Genomic DNA, 20,685 nt, shown 5'->3' with positions numbered 1-20,685 from the left:
GATGAGCATTTATAAGTTAGTAAGGAATTGATAAAGAAATAGTGGAATGAAAGTAATTGGAAAAGTGATAGATAGAGAGTTAGACTAGAATGGAATTCAGACAGAAAGAATATAGGACAGGTGATGGAACTTATTTCATATCCATCTCCTTAAAGGGAAAAGCCAGCATAAAAATTTTATAATGTTAAGGATTTTCTTTCTTGAGGTTTTGCTTCTCTTTCTTATATCATGTTCAATATTTTTTTATATTTCTCCTTTAAACTGCCTTGCTTTCAATTTGCCTGTTTTTGGATAGGGGTGTATATATTTGAAATAAGAAGTAATTTGGTTTTGAACAGTCTTCATCATCATCAAAATAATAATAACACTAGTTTTAATCAATCATCATTATATTATAGGGTTAATTGCTAAATACGTTCTCTCCACTCTTTCTTGCCCTGTATCCTGTCTCAGAATTCTCTCCAGGTCTTCATCTGCACCTATCCCCTTTACCAAAAATATCATTGACTTTCCACAGGAAGGTCATTCTCCCTCTACTTCCATTTATACAATTTTTTTTACCAGCTGTTTGTCATCCTTTCTCATTAAATGTACAGTGATTAAACAAATATTCTGAATTTTTCATATGACACCAAGTTTAAGTGAGAAATAAAGAAAACACTACAGGTACTGTTAAAGTCATTATGGAATCTATTACTGCAACCCAATATTGTGTGAACAATATGACCATTCTTATGGTTCAGATTGTTATAATGAAGTTTTTTAATCATGCACAAATCAGCTGTGCTTCATTACCAGGTTATCACTCATCATGCATTTCACCATTTCAACTTTTAAATTATTACAATTAATACAATATTTATTGTGAAACCAGTGAATTTTGATTTTGATTTGTGATGATTAGTGCTTTTCTTATGTAGATTAAATTGGTTACATATACCATGTATTAATAATTGCCTGTTAGTAAACTATGTTTTTATTGGCAAGTGGAATGCACATTAATGATTATTATTATTGTTTCAGGATGCTAAATTATGGACTAATAACCGGAGAAAGTGGAAGTGCAGCAAGTGCTGTGGAAGCTGTTGCTGCAGCAGTCACACATGCCCGCTTTGTAGGGACAGATCAAGGTGCTGATGAAGTTGTCCTATGGGAAATTCTTACTGTGTTGCGAACTCTTATCCTTGGACCTGTCGGACATCTACTTACAAATGAATCTGTCTGTGAAATTTTGAATTCCTCATTTAGGATTTGTTTTGAGACAAGGCTGAGTGAACTTTTGAGAAACTGTACTGAAGATGCACTGAGGCATATGGTGCAACTCCTCTTTGCACGTCTCCCCCAGTTTAAAGATGATCCTCGAGGCCAGGGGCACTCAAGGAGACTTAAAATGCGTGCAGGTGGTGAAGGCAAAGGGAGAAGAAAAGGGAAGTCACCTCGCCCAACTCCATCATCAACCCCCCCTCCGTCAAATCCACCCCAGAACCCTATAGCATTACCTGTTTCAGAGGTGCCACCAGAAGAATCACCAGATGGTTCACAAAACACTCAGGAAGTAACATCCACCACACAAGATGATGTCATCTCACCCTCAGAATCTGAGGCTGAATCTCTCAGTAGTGCTCTGGCCAGAGAAAATCCTTTAGGAGACACTGCTTCAGTTGATTCAGGTATACTAGAACCTGTCTCTCCAGTGGATAACAGTGTTGACATATCTCATGCACATTTAGCTCCAGATGGTTGTGGCTCTTTAGAGAATCTAGAGAGTCCAGTAAGCGAACCTGACGGTATCTGTCTCTCTAAAGCATCTGATTCTGAGCAGGTTGAACTGATTTCCGAAGCAAATGAATCCCTCTCCTCCACTGAAGTTGTTAATCATGTTGATGTGGAAATAAAATCCACAGACTCTTCACCTTTAACAAATTCACAGCAAGAAAAAGAAGACTTCATAAATGCCCAAGGAGTAAAATTCACTCAGGAAGGAGTCATAAATGAAGGCAATGCTTTGGTGCCTTATGGCATGCCCTGTGTAAGAGAAGTTTTTCGTTTCCTCATTTCCCTTACTTCACCAACTATTGAGCAAAATACACCGGCAATGATTTTAACTGCCTTGAATCTTTTGACTGTGGGGTTGGAGGTAGGTGCTGAACACATCAACAACACTCCTTCGTTGTTAACCTTATTGAAGGATCAGTTATGCCGTAATTTATTTATGCTTCTGAAGCCTGAATTTCGACTAGGAACCTTCATGGCATCCTTACGCTTGTGCACCCTTATGTGCGAGTCTTTGCGTTCACATTTTAAGTTCCAGATTGAAATGTTTCTTAATAAATTAACTGAAATAATTACTTCTGAGGCCCCCAATGTCACTTATTCTCATAAGGAATTAGCTCTTGAGACAGTAGTACAGCTATGGCGCATACCAGGTTTCATTACAGAACTGTTTTTGAATTATGATTGTGATTTGTATGCATCAAATTTATTTGAAGATCTTACGAAAGTGCTCTCAAAGAATGCTTTTCCAGTTCAGGGATTATATTCAACAAACTTACTCTCTCTTGAAGCCCTTTTTACTGTTATAGAAACTATTGAAAGTCATGGTGTTAAAGAGAATAAAGTATTAAGTACTAAAGACACAAATGCAGCACCTTTGGTAGTTGCACAGGTATCATCTGGATATCTCTTGGGTCTTGGCCTTCGAGGAGGTTTTGCTCCTGTAACTCCACATCTCAAAGCACGGACTGTGCTTTTTGACAGTGAGATTGTATCTCGAGAACATCTTGTAGCACTTAAAGAGAAGAAAAAGTTACTAGCGGCTGGTACTGACCAATTTAATGCTAAACCAGAAAAGGGTATCAAATTCTTGCAAGAAAATGGAATTATTGGGAGCACCAAGGATGATATTGCTGTATTTCTCAGAGAGAACCCTCAACTCTGTAAGAAGATGATTGGAGAATATGTTAGTAAAAAGAAAAATGTAGATATCCTCTCAGCGTTTGTGAAATCTTTTGAGTTCCGAGGTCTACGGATTGATGAAGCCCTCAGAATGTTTTTAGAGAGTTTCCGCCTCCCTGGAGAAGCTCCTCTTATAGGTATAATTGTGGAACATTTTTCCTCCCATTGGCACACAAGTAACAATGAACCTTTTGGAAAAGAGGATGCAGCTTTTACTTTGGCATATGCTGTAATCATGCTGAATGTAGATCAGCATAATCAGAATGCAAAGAAGCAAAACATTCCCATGACTTTAGATCAGTTTAGAAACAACCTTCGAGGTGTCAATGATGGTGGTGACTTTGACCAGGATATGCTGGAGGAAATATATAATGCTATTAGATTGGATGAAATTGTCATGCCTGCTGAACAAACTGGATTAGTTAAGGAGAATTACATGTGGAAAATGTTGCTAAAGAGAGGAGCCACTAAAGAGGGTCTTTATATATTAGCTAATAATAATACATCCTTTGACAGAGATTTGTATGCAATTTGTTGGGGACCAACAATTGCATCTCTAGCTTATGTATTTGATAAGTCTACAGATGATGCTATTATTCAGAGAACAATGTCTGGGTTCAAGAAGTGTGCTGTTATTGCTGCAAGGTATGGAATGAGTGAAATGTTTGATAACCTTGTTGTATCTTTATGCAAGTTCACCACTCTAACATCATCTACAGGAGCTGCAGAACATGTAACGATAGCTTTTGGGGCCAACAAAAAGGCCCAGCTTGCTGCAAAGACAGTATTCAAGCTTGTAACGTCGCATGGAGATATATTGAGAGATGGTTGGAAAAATATATTGGATCTCCTGCTTCAGTTATTCCGGTGTAGACTTCTACCATCCTCTTTGACAGAGAGCGAAGACTTTGTTGAGACCAGTGGCCGTGTGACACTTGTCAGGGAAACGCCAGTAGCTGTACCCAGAGTTGAATCAGGACTATTATCGTCCTTGTATTCTTATATTTCCCTTGGTGATGCAGGAACAGCTCGTGGAACAAATCCTGAAGACATAGAACTTTCCCAGAGGGCTAAAGCATGTATTGCTGACTGCCATCCACAAAGAATGATAACAGAGTCAGCTTTCTTGAGGTGTGATTCATTAAATGAACTTTTGAAAGCCATGATGGGAGCTGGAGATGCTAGCACCCTTGGAGATCCAGTTGTTAGTCCAGGTGGTGGAGGGTTACATCAAGAAGGTAGAATTGGAGGACTTGATGAACATAGTCAGGCTTTCATACTAGAGCTTGTTGTTCAGGTTTTGGTTGCAAATAAAGATAGAGCTGTTGGAGTGTGGCCAAGTGTTAAAACTTATATTCATTCTCTGCTTATGGGAGCAGCAGCAGCTGATCGTCATTTTCTCCTTGAACGCTGTGTTGTGGCAATGCTGCGGTTAGCCAAAGTTTTGCTACGAAGACCAAATATGGCTAATCCCATATTGCAATCTCTTCGAATGCTGTTACTTCTGCGACCTTCCATTCTACTGCGAGTATCACTACAAATTGTGTGCGGATTAAAAGAGGTATTAGTTTACATCATTTGCCATATGTTTGTTGAAATTTTGACTTTTATGTTTAGGAAAAAATGCATATAATTAGTTCTTTGTTTTTACAGAAAAAATTTAGTACTCCCATTTAAAGTGCTGAAATACTATTGGATCTTCCTGGTAGTTGCATAGAATAAGTTTTCATGCCTCATTTATCATGCAAATCTCCAATCGATAAACTTTACATAACATAACTACCAATTTTGATACTTTCTATAAGAGTATTATAATTTGCTTAAAGTGCTTTATTCCCACTAATTTTCTTTGGTTAATGTGCTGTTAGGTCATCAAGGACTTTTCTGTAAAAGGCTTGAGCAGGGAACCCAATTCAACAAAATACCAAAGAAATACAGTATTGTCTTCCCTGCTCTAGGGCCAGTGTTTTTATGTGCAGAACACAGACTGTATTGAACTCATCACAGCACCTCAGATGCTGAAAGTCGTGTGTCAACTGATAACATATAATCACCGAGAATCAATGTTAATACCAGAGATAATACTACCTAGGTGTTGTGATTGTGTTAACGTAATATAGGGGTTATTTTTCGTTTCAAGATTGCTTTCGGTGTTTTGTTTTAAATTGCTTATGCTATCGGTTCTGCTACAGCGTAGAAAACCATCCATTCTTGGTTTTCATGACAATATGGAGGTTTTTAAGTCGTGTGTTTCAGAACCTTTTGAGTTTTTATGAATTTTTACCCCACTTTCATATTAATTATTAGCTTTATTAAGTCTTGATCCTTTGTGGTAATTTATAGGCTAATGTAGTCTAGAATAGTTATAGTTGCCTGCATATGATGCCTTTTTAGCTCTGGCTTTCTTGATGGCATGGGAATGTTTAAAATAGATTATTGTAATTTGTCATGATTTTATTTGATTTATTAGACTAACTTAGGTTGTTGACCCTTTTTAGGGGAAGTTTAGGCTATCATAGCATATGCCTTTTGCATATGTTGACATAATAATGGGGGTCAGCAACAGTTCTGAAAGCCACCAGAAAAAACCAACACTACACACTCATCCCAAGCCTCTCCAGTCTGCAATCAAGTTTGCTTTTGATATATAGAGGCAGCAACATCATCCTGCTCAGGTAATATTTTCAAAGGGAAGAGAGACTGTAAGCAGATCAAGGTAAGCCCCGGTGCAGTTAAATAAAGGACCTCAACAAAGAATGTATCGTCTCCATCGTTTCCAGGGACGTTGAACCTTTTCGATAAGGATAGAGCATAGTTTGGAAAGGTCTAGGCTGCTTGCAGATTTCCAAACCACTTATCAGACCAAGACCCTGGAACTTCCCTTCGTTATCAGTAAAATAGCTGAGAAAAGGAGTCATAAAAAATGTAGGTTCTTAAAATTCCCTTATATTTATTCAGTTTACCGAAGAAAAAATTTCATGAAAGGAGAGTGATCCTCGACATGATTCATATCGACAAAGAGAATGACGGCCATTACCCGTATTCACCAATTTCTTCACCCAGGGGCTTTGACCTTGACTTTAGATCTAAAAGATACTTAATGGCAAGTCCTTATAGCTTTCCACTGGATACTTTACCTAGGGTTTCAGTATACAGTAGGTTCAAAGTGAGGATGTCCACAAAAATAGCAAAGTCAGTGATCAAAGGGCTTCAGTTGCTGGGAGTTCAGGTCAGAGCATATCTAGACAATTGGCTATTTTGAGTTCTGCCTCTGGTTTACAAATTGAATCTTGCAAGTTCTTTAGGACCTGAAATTCCTCATCAATTCTCAGTATAAAAACTCCTCCCTAGAAGGATATTCTAGTGGCTAGGCCTTGTTTTAATATGTCAAAAGTCACTCTAAGCATTCTAAAAGCATCTCTGTAAGGAATTTTATGCAATATCGATTCCTGTCTTCTAAGTTGTTTCTCTTCCAGACAACTGGAAGAGGTCTTAATGTCTTCTTTAACTAGCTTCTATAGTCGACCCAGTTTTGAAGAACAGGTTGAAAGATTGCAATTACCCAGTTGCTGCAACAAAATTTCTCAGACTTTAGACCCTCCTCATGTCAGTCCCATTGGTCCCTCCCCCAATATCCTTGATCCTTTGTACAACCTCATTCAAGTTTGGTTGGGAAAGTCATTTAGAGGAGACCTATGTGTTTGGGAAATGGTCCATTTACTTCTCAGTACTTCACATAAATGTGGTGAAACTGATGAGAGTTTTCCTGATAATAAAGATCCCCAATCTAAAAAGGAACTCTATCAAGATTTCCATTGGCAAGCAGTTTCTTGTCTTGAGAGAGGAGGATCATTCTTGAGAATTCTCAGTATAATCATTCCCTCAATTATGAAGTTCCATTAGGAGAAGGATTTGTTCCTCTCCAATCCTTCTTTTGGGCTCTTAAAGTGGTAGCGGATGCCCTTCCAAAATCATGTCCCTGGAGACATAGTGGACCTTGGATCAGAGCTCCTTTCAAGAGATCATCCAGATTATCCTGGATCTCCAGTTGGACCTATCTGCAATGAAAGGCAACCTCAAGCTCCTGCTGTATGTAGGTCTTAATGTGGCTTTTCACACAGAGGTAAGAGATGCTTTGAACCTGCACTAGAACAGATGTTCTTCCATTTATGTTTTTCTTACAAGTATGATTTTGAGTATTTTGAATATCTCAGGACTTCTCAGGGACAGCTATGCTTGTAACTTCACAATGGCTAAACAGCTTGTTTGCTCCAGCATCCGAGATCTAGGTTACACCCTTTTTGGCCAACACAGTGGAATCAGAGAATAGGGAGTCGTAATATCTTAGCTTCTTACTTTTTGCCACAGAACCTTCATGCTTAGATTTTCTTTCCTGTATGTACAGAAGGGAATTTTCAGCATGCAGATATATATTTGATGGCCTGTAGGAGGTCTTCCACTTTACAATATCAGTTAGCATGTAGGGTATTGGTCTTCCTTAGGGATAGGTTGCTGTGCCAGATAACCCTAGATTTCTTGGTTTTCTTTCAGGTCTATCTTATTGAAGATATGAAGCATAAGCCATCAGCAATATCATTATTATTATTATTATTATTATTATTATTATTATTATTATTATTATTATTATTAGTCAAGCTACAACCCTAGTTGGAAAAGCAAGATGCTGTAAGCCCAAGGGCTCCAATAGGGAAAAATAGCCCAGTGAGGAATGGAAATAAAGAAATAAATAAATGATGGGAACAAACTAACAATAAATCATTCTAAAAACAGTAACGTCAAAACAGATATGTCATATATAAACTATTAACAACGACAAAAACAGATATTTCATATATAAACTATAAAAAGACTCATGTCAGCCTGGTCAACATAAAAACATTTGCTCCAACTTTGAACTTTTGAAGTTCTACTGATTCAACTACCCAATTAGGAAGATCATTCCACAACTTGGTAACAGCTAGAATAAAACTATTAGAATACTGTGTAGTATTGAGCCTCATGATGGAGAAGACCTGACCTCTCAACTAGGCATTTTAGTGGATATAGATTCAGCCATGATTGACAATATTGCTCATTTGCTTTACAAAGACCATTGGCACATACCCCTTCAGTGTCCTGGCCTCTTGATAGAATCCTCATGTTTTTGGCAAAACTAGATACAGTAATTGTGTTTCCCTAAAATGCTTATTCCAGGAGGCTATTTTCTTGATAGCATTATCCTTGGTAACAAGAGTCAGTGATTCTGCAATATCCTTGGGAACAAGAGTCAGTGATCCTGCAGCATTACTTACAGATAGTACCGCTAGAGTGTTATTGGGTCCTTTGACTGGCCTGATAGTATTGCATTGGGTCCCTGTCTGGTTAGGGCTAATTTTTTCTTTGCCTACGTATACACCGTATAGTCTGGCCTATTCTTTACGCATTCTTCTCTTTTCTCATACATCTGGCAGTACTAAGATGAAGAAACACTTCTTCTTCACTGAAGGGGTTAACTACTGCACTCTAGTTGTTCAATGGCTACTTTCCACTTGTTAAGGGTAGAAGAGAGACTTTAGCTATGGTAAGTAGCTCTTCTAGGAGAAGGACCCTTCAAATTCAAGTGATTGTCTTGGGTTAGATTTTTCTTGCTTGAGGGTACACTCAGGCATAATATTCTATTTTGTTTCCTTATTTATTTTTCTTACGGGGCTATTTTCCTTGTTTGAGCCCTGGGGCTAATAGCATCCTGCATTTCTGACTAGGGTTGTAGATTAGTGAATAATGATGATAACAGTTATAACAAGAGTTTATCACTATCACTCTTGGCCATCTGCTGATTCTGATAACAGGTCTCTAGTTTTTGGTCAAAAACATAATCCTCTTCAGAGGCGGGATTATCTTTGTATCACAATGTGGATGGTAACCTCTGTCTAGTGTCTTCTCTGTGATTATATTTGCAGATATTCATGTTCTCAGAAGGTAGTATTTCAAAATACATAGACCAACAAGTCCTTTTCTACAGAGGCTTTATGTATTTTAATGACCTCCTTTATCTAAAAAGCTGATCCTCTCTCCATCCCTGAAACAAACAGTGTGAAAAAACTGCTTCCTCTTTGGCATTTTTCACTGATATACAATTTCAAGACATCCAGAGCTGTATGAGTTGTTCTGGGTATAGGGTATTTATAAAACACTACCTGAAACAATTCCAGGCGGTTCACCATGCATGTACAGTGCTTGACTTGTTTGTGGCATCTACGAGAGGAAATCAACTAGGTCCCTCAGCTGAAGCACCGTAACAAGCTTTTAGCTCCTTCTCCGGGTATTACTCTTATAAGGCAAGTGATTTGAGTACAGTAGTTAGTTTTTCCTATCACCCATACATGCATGATTTGGATGTTTGCTTGGCTTTAGGTGATTGTCCGTTATGGTACTTTATTCTATTCTAATAGCATTGCCTCAGGATACCAAATTAATCTTTTCTGGAGTGGCCTTCGAAACATGGTTTTTTCGTATAAAAAGCCTCGTTTACATGTAAATCACCCAATTCGTTCCAAGCCCTTAGAAAACACCACATTAGATTTCATGATAAAGATACAGTAAAACCAAAATGAAATGAGAGCCAAATACATTTTAATCATTCAATATTCCTAACCTAACTGTTAATACATGTAAATGAAGTAGATATTAGAATATAATGCTATAATAAAGAAAAAAAATAATGCAAAAATGTGGAATCTTGCCTTTTGGAAAGCAAAATTGGCAGCAGAGGAGGGCAAACGGCAGAAAACATTAACAAATGGCAGACAACATTAATGCTTAACTTGACAAAACACTTAATATTAAATTTATTCTTCTTTGCTTTTTTCTAATTTGTAATTTTTTTTCACTTTACATCTTGTACTTTCTAAATTTTATCAATTTTTTCTTCACTTCCATTTCTCCATTTTTTTCGGATCACTTTGACCTTACTGATGGCTCTTTGAAAAATTATGATCCAAGGAAGCTTGTTTCTGTCTACTTTTTAAAATGTTCTTGATATGACTTAGACAAATGTCATTAAACTGTGCAAGCAGACAACGTATGTGAACCTTTCCGGGTGCTGCTTTTTGTATGAAATCTGCCACTTTATGATACGAAGGTAGCATCTCAATTTCTGACATTGTCGTAGTCGTATCTCTGTCCTCCTCCTCGACGCCAAAGAACTGTCCTGAACGATGTTCAGTTGCATGGCCTCCAACTTCAGATCGTCCATCCTAAGCTCCTCTTGATGCTCCTCGAGAAGCTCATTAATGTTTTCCTCGTTTACAACCAGCCCCATGGACCTACCGAATGAAACAATTTCCTCGATCTCAGGTTGCAGAACAGGTTCAGGATCGTCAACTTATTTCGGCTTTGCCTCCAGCTACGCCTACGTCGAATCCCTCAGTGTCTCGTGCGGAGACGGCATCAGGCCACAGCTTCTTCCACAAAGATTCAAGGTACACCTCGAAACCTCCTGCCGAGCTTAATTGATAAGTCGGAAACATATCACAATATTGAAATGCTCCTTCTAAAATCCACAAAGGGTGAGGTTTGTGCTGCCAGTGATTTTGAGTCGTATAAAGCTTCTTGAAATTTGAAATCCCTGGCTAGTCCATGGGCTGGAGGAAATGAGTGGTGTTGCGTGGAAGAGAACCTTAATAAAGGAATATTCTTGGAGGAAATCATTCTCAAGGCTAGGAGGGTGAGCAGAGGCCTTTTCCAACACCAGCAGACATTTCAGAGGGAGGTGGTTCTCTTCAGATAATTTTTAACAGTCAGATTGAAACGGAGGTTTACCCACTCTACAGAAAGCTGTCTCGTTACTTAGGCTTTTGCATTATCCTTCCACATCACCGGATGGTTCTCCTTTAGCATTTTATGAGACATACAGGCTCGAGAACTCTGAATAATACGCCAATAGGGGGTTAACCTTACAATTCCCACTGGCATTGACACAGATTGCAAGGGTAAGCCTGTCCCTCATAGGCTTATGCCCAGGCAGCTTCTTCTCTTCCGCCCCGATATAGGTCCGTGGAGGCATATTTTTCCAAAAGAGCCCTTGTTTTGTCAGGCTTGAAGATTTGCTGGGGAATGTAGCCTTCCTGGAGAGTCATCTTGTTGAATTTCTTAATAAATGCTTTGACCGCTTTCGTGTCCGAGTTGGCAGCCTCCCTATGCACACCACCGAATGAATGCCAGTTTGTCTCCTGAATTTTTCAAACAACCGGCGTGAAGCCTTTAACTCTCGAGATGCCTGCGGTTATGTCCCTTATCCTGCGTCGTCTTCGGCCTGAGCATGCACAAGATCACCGAAAATGGCGCTGGTCTTGTGGCAGATTACCATCTCGATGATCGTGGCTCGTGGAATTTCCTTGTCCTTAATCCAGAGGAGAGGTAGGTTCTTAATCTCATCTTGGACGTGACTCCTCTTACTAGAAAGAACAGTCAGGACCTTAGAAGGTGTTGCTGCTTTGATGGCTTCCTTCTGCTTAAGGATGGTGCCTATCATCGATGGATTTTGGCCATATACCTTAGCAATCATACTCAACTGCATGCCACCCGCATATGTCTTGATTATCTCCAGCTTTGTCTCCCTCGAAAGCATCTTATACTTTTCCTTGAATATCATCAACATTCTTGGGACCCATTGCTATAGAATTACGTGTTGAATAAAGCAACACGAAAAATATAAGTACGAAATTGAAATTGCCAACGATATCGAATGCCGAAACAAAGTGACGCCGGCAGATACATGTTGGGAAAGATGTGGACCAATAGGAGAGTAGGATCTTATGGCGGGAACTATCATCAGGGTAGGGAGATAAACCAATGGGAGAACAGGACAATGGTGGCGAGTTCAAAGTCGTATAAACATGTGGCGCGCAAATTTTAGAATTTTTGGTGGCTGGGCAAATTTCATTTTGTATCCTGAGTATTTTTTCGTAATTTGGGGCTAAAAAAATTTTTGTATGTCATTTCGTAAAATTAGTTTTTTGTATACAGTACATAAACTTTTGTATCTAGAGGTTTCACTGTATTGCTTTGGTATTAATCATTGTGACCACACAGCATGTTAACCTAGTCTAGTGTAGGGAAGGGGAACATGAATCTTACTCCGAGTAGGGAAGATGGTTGCTGGGCACAAACAAAGTGCCAGGTTAATATTGTTTCCACTATTAGTATATAGGTTCTCTGTGATGATGTGTTATCAGTTGCCAGATGAATTTCAGTATTGGAGGTACTGTGATGGGTTCATTAGAGCCTAAGCATGTAGTTCTCCTATATACACATTCTGTGTCTTGTATGTTGAAATGCTAGCCCTAGAGCAGGGTAAATAATATTTCTTTGGTATTTTGTCGTATTGGATTCCCTGTTCTAGCCTTTTACAAGAAAGTCTTTGGAGACCACACAGGACCTCCCCATAGTAGGTTTTTTTTTTTTTTTTTACCAAAACTTTTTTCTTTTTATTGCTGAAAGGAAGATTTTGATTAACCGGAAATATTCGTCATTCTGATTTTTTTTTCTGAAAGTACAAGATAGAATGGAAAATGTTTGGGATATTAAGTTTGAGTCACAAGATTGTCTAGGTGGCAAATAACGTAGTCATTTGCAGATAGAAAAAGTTCCTTGAAATTAACTTTGTATAAATAGTTTATACTTTTTATTTTTAATTGTTTGATATCATGGTTTTCAGTGAGAGTGAGGCTGAGAAAGGGATGTATGATGTTGCCATGGTTGTTCAATTTGTTTATTGATGGAGTGGTGAGAGAGGTGAATGCTCAAGTGCTTGGTCAAGGATTGAAATTGATAGACGAGAGTGATCATTAATGGAGGCAAATCAGTTGTTGTTTTTGGATGATACTGTACTGGATGCAGACTCAGAAGAGAAGCTTGGGCGATTAGTGACAGAGTTGGAAGGGTATGTGAGAGGAGGAAGTTGAAAGTTAATGTGGGTAAGAGTAAGATTATGAGATGAATGAGAAGGGAGGGTGGTGCGAGGTTGAATTGAGAGTTACTTGAGGAAGTAGATCAGTTTAAGTACTTGGGGTTTGTTGTTGCAGCAAATGGTGGTGTGGAAACAGGTGTACGTCAGAGAGTGAATGAAGGATGTAAAGTGTTGGGCATAATGAAGGGAGTGGTAAACAATAGAGGGTTAGGCATGAATGTTAGGAGCGTTCTGTATAAGAAAGTGATTGTACCAACAGTAATGTATGGATCGCAGTTATGGGGAATGAAAGTGACTGAAAGACAGAAATTGAGTGTGTTCAAGATGAAGTGTCTGAGGAGTATGGCTGGTGTATCTCGAATAGATAGGGTTAGGAACAAAGTAGTGAGGGTGAAAACGGGTGTAAGAAATTACTTAGCAGCTAGATTGGATATAAATAGGTTGAGGTGGTTTGGCAATTTTGAGAGAATGGAGAGAGGCTATCTGTTAAAGGAGGTGATGAATGCAAGAGTTGATGGGAGTAATACAAGAGGAAGGCCAAGGTTTGGGTGGATTGATGGAGTGAATAAAGCTCTTGGGAGATAGGAGGATAGATGTCAGGGAGGCAAGAGATCATGCTAGAAATAGGAATGAAGGGTGAGCGATTTGGACACAGTTCCGGTAGGCTCTGCTGCTTCTTCCGTTCGTCTTGGTGACCGTGGAGGTAGCAGCAGTAGGGGATTCATTGTGTGAAACTTCATTTGTGGTGGATAACCGGGGAGAGTAGGCTTTGGCACTCTAGCAGTACCACCCAAACTTGGCTGAATCCCTCATCAGGCTAGGAGGAGAGGAGAGAGGATAGGTCGCCTTTTCTTCCTTTTTTTTTATGTCGGCTACCCCCAAAATTGGGGAAAGTGGCTGGGTAAATAGATAGTTCAAGGTTGACGTCTACATACAAACTTTTATATTTTGTCATTCCAGGTTTTGAGTGTGAACACTGATCATATTCAAGATCTCAGTGACTGGACTATTTTATTCAATCTTCTTGAATGTGCTGGAGCTGGTGCTAAGCCACCACCAATGGTCAATTCTGATCATGCAGATCTTCAAAGTGATTCTGGTAAGAATATTCATAGATAATTGAATTATATTACACCTTAGTTTTTAATTGATTATGCTTCAAGGGTAGGCAAAACGTTATGTTATAGGCTCTTAGTATTGTACACTTCTCTGTAAATATTATTAGACATAATTTCATAATACTAGTAAGGCTAGCTATATTGAGGAATACCACAACTGAAGAACATTTAGCTTGCAAATTTTCAAAGATAAGAACATTTCATGTCCATAAGTGTAGAGTTGGTGCAACATTCGCAGGCTATAACATATAGGTTCATAAGTGATTAATAACGTGATTATAAGCGGAAACCCTAAAATGTTATGCATCTTATTACCAAAACTGTTTGCAGTATATATTGCTTCAGTTCATGATAAGATTCCAGCTAAATTGAGAAAACATTGCTAACTAGGAAACATTGGAAATAGTAATTGTTCCAACACGGAGTACTTACCTCGAACTACTTTCTTAGGAGTATCTGGGATCTCCCAACTGACCAGAATTTTGTGTAGTTTACCCTACCTCCGTTTTCTATGCGGGGGAACCTCTGGCGGAGTGATACGCGCCATGAGGCGACCCGTGGTCAGAGACCGTGCTCTCTCAGGTCTCGACCTCCAGTAAGTTTTCTGGTCGCATTGTCATAACATCTCGCCGCGCTCTCCTTACCCAGTGCGACCCTTTGTGTCCCACGCGGTCCCCACGTGGTCCTCTTGTGTTCATACCTTACCTTATCCTACCCTTTCCCTCTGTGTTCCTGTGTCTTGTGGTGCTTTACTGTTTGTTATGGAGCATCCCTGTCGTTGCCCTGGGCCTATGGCCGGTAAATCTTGTGGGGCTTTTCTGTCCAAGCCGGAAGTCGACCCCCACTCCTTGTGTTCGTCGTGTAGGGGCAGTGTGTGTTCCCCTGCAGCCATGTGTCCAGAGTGTGAATCCTGGAATGAGGTCCAGTGGGTGCGCTACGGCACTAAAAAGAAGAAGGCTATCAAGAGGTTGCCGAAGAAGCCACGCATTGCGTCGCCTCTTGCTTCGCCCGATACCTCTTCGGAGAGAGCTTCTCTGCCGCCTTCCCTACCCAGAGTAGGGGACGAGGTAAGTCTGTTGCGGGGAAGCGGCCCATTGCTCTTCCCCAGGAGTCCGTGATGCCTGTTGGTGGGGATGTAGTGTCGGTTCGGGCAAGTGGGGGGCCTGAAGGAGGGACGGGAGTGTGTTCGGGAGACGAGGGCCTGGTGCCAGCAGGTCCCGTCTACCGACGATCCCATATGGGGGAAGGCTGCCATAACCTCTTCCCCCGCTTCGTGGATTTGCGTTTCAGGTACGTCAGCGGCCAAAGAGATGCCGAGATGGAGGATTCACCGAGTTCGGACCCCCTCATGTGGGCGCCGCCGAGGACGCCCTTCAGGTCACCCATGAGACTGGAGGAGGAGTTCAACACCTGGTTTACCCGTAAGAAAGTGCCTCGCTCTCCCCCGGCGCCCTCAGCAACGCTCCCGCCCGTCTTTCTCCAGCCTTCTTCGTCAGCGGACCGGCATGAAGAACCACCAGCAACGCGGGACTACGCGGACCGAGCAGCACGTTCGTACCAGTCTTCGGTCTCCTCTTTTGGGTTGTACTCCTCGGAAGATGAAGGTCCGAGGGATTCGAAGAGGAGAAGAGAGAGATCCCACAGGAGGAGGTCCCGTTGCTGTTCCCGGTCCCGATCTCGCCACGCCAGGAGGCGTTCCAGATCCCCCAGGAGGAGACACAGGAGAAGCCGATCACCAAAAGAAGAATGGGTGCGTGTCACCATCCCACGCAGTCACCTCTTAGGAGCTTCAGCAGTCCCGAGTACCTCTGGCTGGCTCCCGAGAGCTCCTTCTCCATCCTCGAGGTACGGCCCCTCCAGTAGACCAGAACATCGGCGGAAGTCCTCGCATCAGGTCTTGGTTGACAGGCATAAGCCCGCTAAGGTTCTGACTTCATCCGCACAGCGGAGAGAGTCGCCCCTTCGGACTGGCAGCCTCGTCCCGGACCACGGACCTTCAAGCGAATGCCCTGGCCGTAAGAGTCATCCAGTTAATACGGGGAAGCCCGCAGCCACGTGGATCCCCGCAGGAGGGGTTAGGCCCATGACGGCTACCCTCGTCCCAGCGGGGCTGCCCGCTCAGCGAGTCGAGCCGTCGAGAGTTCTCCACGAGAGGAAGATGCCTCCACCTCAAGCGGAGCCCTCCGCCTTTAATGTTGCTACTCAGGCGGAGGACCACTCAGCCGAGGCCCTCGTCGATAGCGGAGAATGATCAACGAATGAGGCCTCCACGTATAGGAAGGTCCTGGCCCTCATCAGGCGCCATCATAGGCTAGATGAGCCGAAGCCCTCGGCGGACGAAGCCTGGCTCTCCGGCCTTAGCAGGCTGGTGGATAACCCTGTGCAACAGAGGCCTTCGCTGGCTCTTCTCCTGGCGAGGGACGTTAGGCTGGGTATGGACCACATAGATAGGTTCATAGCTAGCCAGGCGGACGCTCCCAGGAATCAGAGCTCCTCCATACTCCTCCAGGGGCTTAAGACTCAAAAGCGTTTTTATCTCCCAGAGGGGCGCCGCGGAGGTCCCTGTTCGGTTGAGCCAGCAATCGCCATCCCTAATCAGGGAGCCGCTGAAGACAGGGCTTCCTCCGCTTCAGTATGTTTTTCCCCATCGGAAGCCTCCATGATGGAGGACATGGCCCTGTACGTCTCATCATGGTTAGACTGGGGGGCCTGCACATTGGTAGGTTTTCAGCCCTCCCACGACCTCTCTGTCCCCGAGAGCCAAACCTTACTGAGGGAACTAATTAGCTCAGGAGGGAAGGCTCTCAAGTTCCTATCATACCAGTTCCTATCATACCAGTTCCTCTCACAGGCAGCCAACTGGATCCTGTGGAAGAGGGACACAGTCCTGAGTAGTTGGTCAGGAGACTACCAGACAGGGAAGCAAGAGCCTTAAGGAACTTACCCCTGTGGGGCGACTCGGTGTTCCGCCTGAAGGCGGTGGAAGAGACGGTGGAGAGGGTCAGGAAACTGAAGGATGTGGGAGAACCCAGGCCCCCTCCAGCAAGACGCCCTGCCCATAGGAGAACCTCTTCAGATGTCTCTCATCCTCCCCGTGCCTCGCCGATCCAGCCCAGAAGGGACATCCCGTCGGTGTCGTGGGACCAGCCCTCGCAGCCCTCCCGTAGGGGTACTTCGACTCCTCAAGGAAGCTTTAGACCATCCTACTTTGGCTCCAGGAGAGGACGTTCCAGCCGCGCCTCTCGAAGGAGATAGGATGGGAGGCCCCTTACTCCTGCCGAAGCCTCAGGTAGGGGGATGCCTCAATCACTCTTGGCAAGCATGGAGGAACCACGGAGCGGATCCGTGGACCGTAACAGTGCTGAAGGAAGGGTACAGGTTACCCTTCCTAGCGGAGCCGCCCCCTCTGATCCCGGACCAGCAGGCAGAGTGGTTGGCGTCCAAGGACCCCTTGAAGAAGACAGCGTTGCAGGAGGAAGTTTCGGCCATGCTCACGAAAGGGGCAGTAGAACCAGTCACGAATCCATGACTGGGGTTCTACAGCAGGCTCTTCCTGGTGGAGAAAGCGACAGGGGGCTGGAGACCGGTCATAGACCTCTCAGCCCTCAACAAGTTCGTGTGCAAGACCCACTTCAAGATGGACACCCCGAAGTCGGTCTTAGCGGCCTTGAGGGAAGAGGACTTCATGATGTCCATAGACCTCAAGGACGCCTACTTCCAGATCCCTGTCCACCCCTCCAGCAGGAAGTTCCTAAGGATAAAATGGGGTACCCAGACGTTACAGTTCAGGACCCTCTGCTTCGGTCTGTCAACAGCTCCTCAGGTCTTCACGAGAGTCTTCGCAACAGTTTCAGCCTGGGCACACGAACAGGGCATCCGCCTGATTCGGTACCTAGACGACTGGTTTTTGCTTTCAGCCTCGGGGAGCACTGAAGGAGCAAGGCGCAAAACTTCTGCGGTTCTGCAACGTCTTGGGTATCATCATCAATCTGGAGAAGTCTCAGCTGATACCCTCCACCAGGATGACCTACATAGGGATAGTTCTAGACTCCCGGTTGGCGAGAGCCTTCCCCTCCGCGGAGAGACTGGACAACCTAGAGCAGATACTCCGGCCCTTCCTGTTGGGCCAGCCCAGGAGAGCCAAGGATTGGCAAAGGTTGATAGGCCATCTCGTGTCGTTGGAAAAGTTAGTCCCCCAGGGGAGGCTCAAACTCAGGGATGTGCAGTGGAACCTGAAGGAGCTATGGAACCAGGGGGACTCCCCGCACAAGATAGTCCCGGTGTCCCCGGAGACGAAGGAGGTCCTGAAGTGGTGGCATGTCAGAACAAACACCCTCAAGGGAATGCCCTTCGCAGTCGACCCTCTGGAGATGCTGCTGTTCACGGATGCATCCAAGGAGGGTTGGGGAGCCCATCTTCTCGACAAGACAGCAAAAGGAAAATGGGACTCCGAGGAGAGGAGACGGCACATAAACGTGCTGGAACTGAGGGCCATACAAAGGGCATGCTGAGAATTCGTCCATCTACTCCGGGGAAACACCGTGGCTCTGATGTGCGACAACGCCACGGTGGTGGCCTACGTGAAGAAGCAGGGAGGACTAAAGTCGAGGGAACTGTGCAGTCTTACGACAGAATTCCTGGAATGGGCAGAGGAGGAGCAGATCAAGATCAAAGCCAGGTTCATTCTGGGAAAGAGGAACGTCTTGGCCGACGGCCTCAGTAGGATGGGTCAAGTTGTAGGGTCAGAATGGTCCCTACACCCAGGAGTGGCCAAGACCATCATCCTGAAGTGGGGCTCGCCGATAATAGACCTCTTCGCCATGAGACTAAACGCACAGCTCCCCATTTTTTTTTCTCCTATGCCAGACCCAACAGCAGCGTTCAAGGACGCCTTTCAACACCCTTGGGACAATCTCGACGTATATGCCTTCCCCCCCCTTCGGAATGCTCAGGCAGGTCCTCAACAGGGTGTGGCGGGCGGACAACCTGTGGATGACTTTGGTAGCGCCCTAGTGGCCAGAGAGAGAATGGTTCGCAGACCTAAAGGAACTGGCGCGCCTCCCGCCTTGGCCTCTTCCGGACAGGCCAGACCTTCTCCGGCAGCCTCACTTCCAAAGGTTTCACGAAAACCCTCGCGTGGAGGTTATCGAGCATCTCCTGAGGAAGGAAGGATATTCGTCGAAGACCGCAGAGTGGATGTCAGGCTACCTAAGACGATCATTCGTCGCGGTATACCAAGCGAAGTGGGCTACCTTTACAAAATGGTGCTCCTCGAAGAACATCAGGCCATTAGGGGCCTCCATTCACGAGATAGCAGACTTCCTGGTCTATCTTTGGGACGAAGTAGGCACGTCCATTCCAGCCATCAAAGGAGTCCAAGCGGCGTTTGGCCAAGTCTTTCTCCTAAAGGGCATCAACCTAGGTGCTTCCAGGCATATCTCGATGCTCATCAAGAGCTTTGAACAGTCGTGTCCCCCCCAAGCCACTAGAGTGCCCCAGTGGGATGTGGGTAGAGTTCTGAAGATGCTATCAGAACCTCCCTTCGAGCCTCTTAAGGATATCCTAGACAAGGAGCTCACCCTCAAGCTCTTGCTTTGGCAAATAGAGTAAGTGAGCTTCATGGGCTTTCTTACAAGGTCTCTCACTCAAAGGGGTGGCGAGAAGCTACCTTCAGGTTCTTACCCACCTTCGTGGCCAAAACTCAGAACCTGTCTGTTTGGGACCCTATGTTTGAGGGTTTCTCAGTGCCAGCAATCCCGTGGACGGACAACCTGAGGGACTTGCTACTGTGCCCAGTCAGGGCATTACGAAAGTACCTAGAGAGGACGGCCAGACTTCGCCCCGAGACTAAGAGTCTGTTGGTCTCCTCAGGACTGGTGAAGAAGCCTGTATCCAAGAATACGGTCTCCTTCTGGCTGCGACAGGTTATCATGAGAGCCTACGATAGTTCAGGAGTCTCTCTTCCGGGGAAGCCTAGACCCCATGACATTAGAGGTTTGAGTACTTCGTTGGCCTTAGAGAGGAACATGGCAGTGGGCCAGATCCTGAGGGCAGGTACGTGGTCAAGACATCTACCTTTACGGCTCACTACCTAAAGGAATATTCGAGAAAATCCTTGGATGGATTCTCTCTTGGTCCCGTCATTTCTGCGCTCCAGAAGATTTAAAGGTGTAGCTCCGGGGAAGCCATGGGCGGTAAGTTCAAGATACACATGTTCCATCCTTACACCTTTTTTCCCCCCCGATCACCTTCCCCTTCATGACCCTTGATTCCTTCACCATCCATGTGATACACTGACAGTGAAAGGATACGTCGCCAAGGATTTTTACAGTTGTGAGTTACTTAGACACTAAGATAGTTTTTTGCGTAGTTTCCCTATTTCTCGTTTTTCTATTTGACTACACCCGAATTTTATTTCGACACGAATTAAACATTACGCCATTGAGCGTCGAGTGCTCAGTTCTCTATTCTTGTGTGTATCGTGTGGTTGTCCTCTGTTTGGTCTGTTATTAACAGTGCTTATTTTCTTCCTTTTCTCACATTTCCTTTTTGATTTTACCTATAATCATGGTGCCTAAGAAGCTAATTTTCAGTACAGGAAGAAGGCAATTCTTTCATTTGAATTGAAGCAAGAAATTTTCG

At 43.7% G+C, this 20,685-nt stretch overlaps 1 protein-coding gene across 1 annotated transcript in view; it reads left to right on the top strand.

Annotated features, from left to right (window-relative positions):
- garz (Sec7 domain-containing protein garz) overlaps positions 1-20,685 on the top strand; it is a 329,166-nt gene that overhangs the window by 9,911 nt on the left and 298,570 nt on the right. The window contains exons 3-4 of the mRNA XM_068371820.1: positions 1,024-4,516; positions 13,886-14,024. Coding sequence (XP_068227921.1) covers positions 1,024-4,516; positions 13,886-14,024 — 3,632 coding nt within the window. The remainder of the gene's footprint in view (positions 1-1,023; positions 4,517-13,885; positions 14,025-20,685) is intronic.

This window comes from Palaemon carinicauda, chromosome 4 (assembly GCF_036898095.1).
Source record: "Palaemon carinicauda isolate YSFRI2023 chromosome 4, ASM3689809v2, whole genome shotgun sequence".
NCBI lineage: Eukaryota > Metazoa > Arthropoda > Malacostraca > Decapoda > Palaemonidae > Palaemon > Palaemon carinicauda.
The sequence above is the reverse complement of the archived record's forward strand: the minus strand, read 5'-3'. Positions and strand labels throughout refer to the sequence as shown.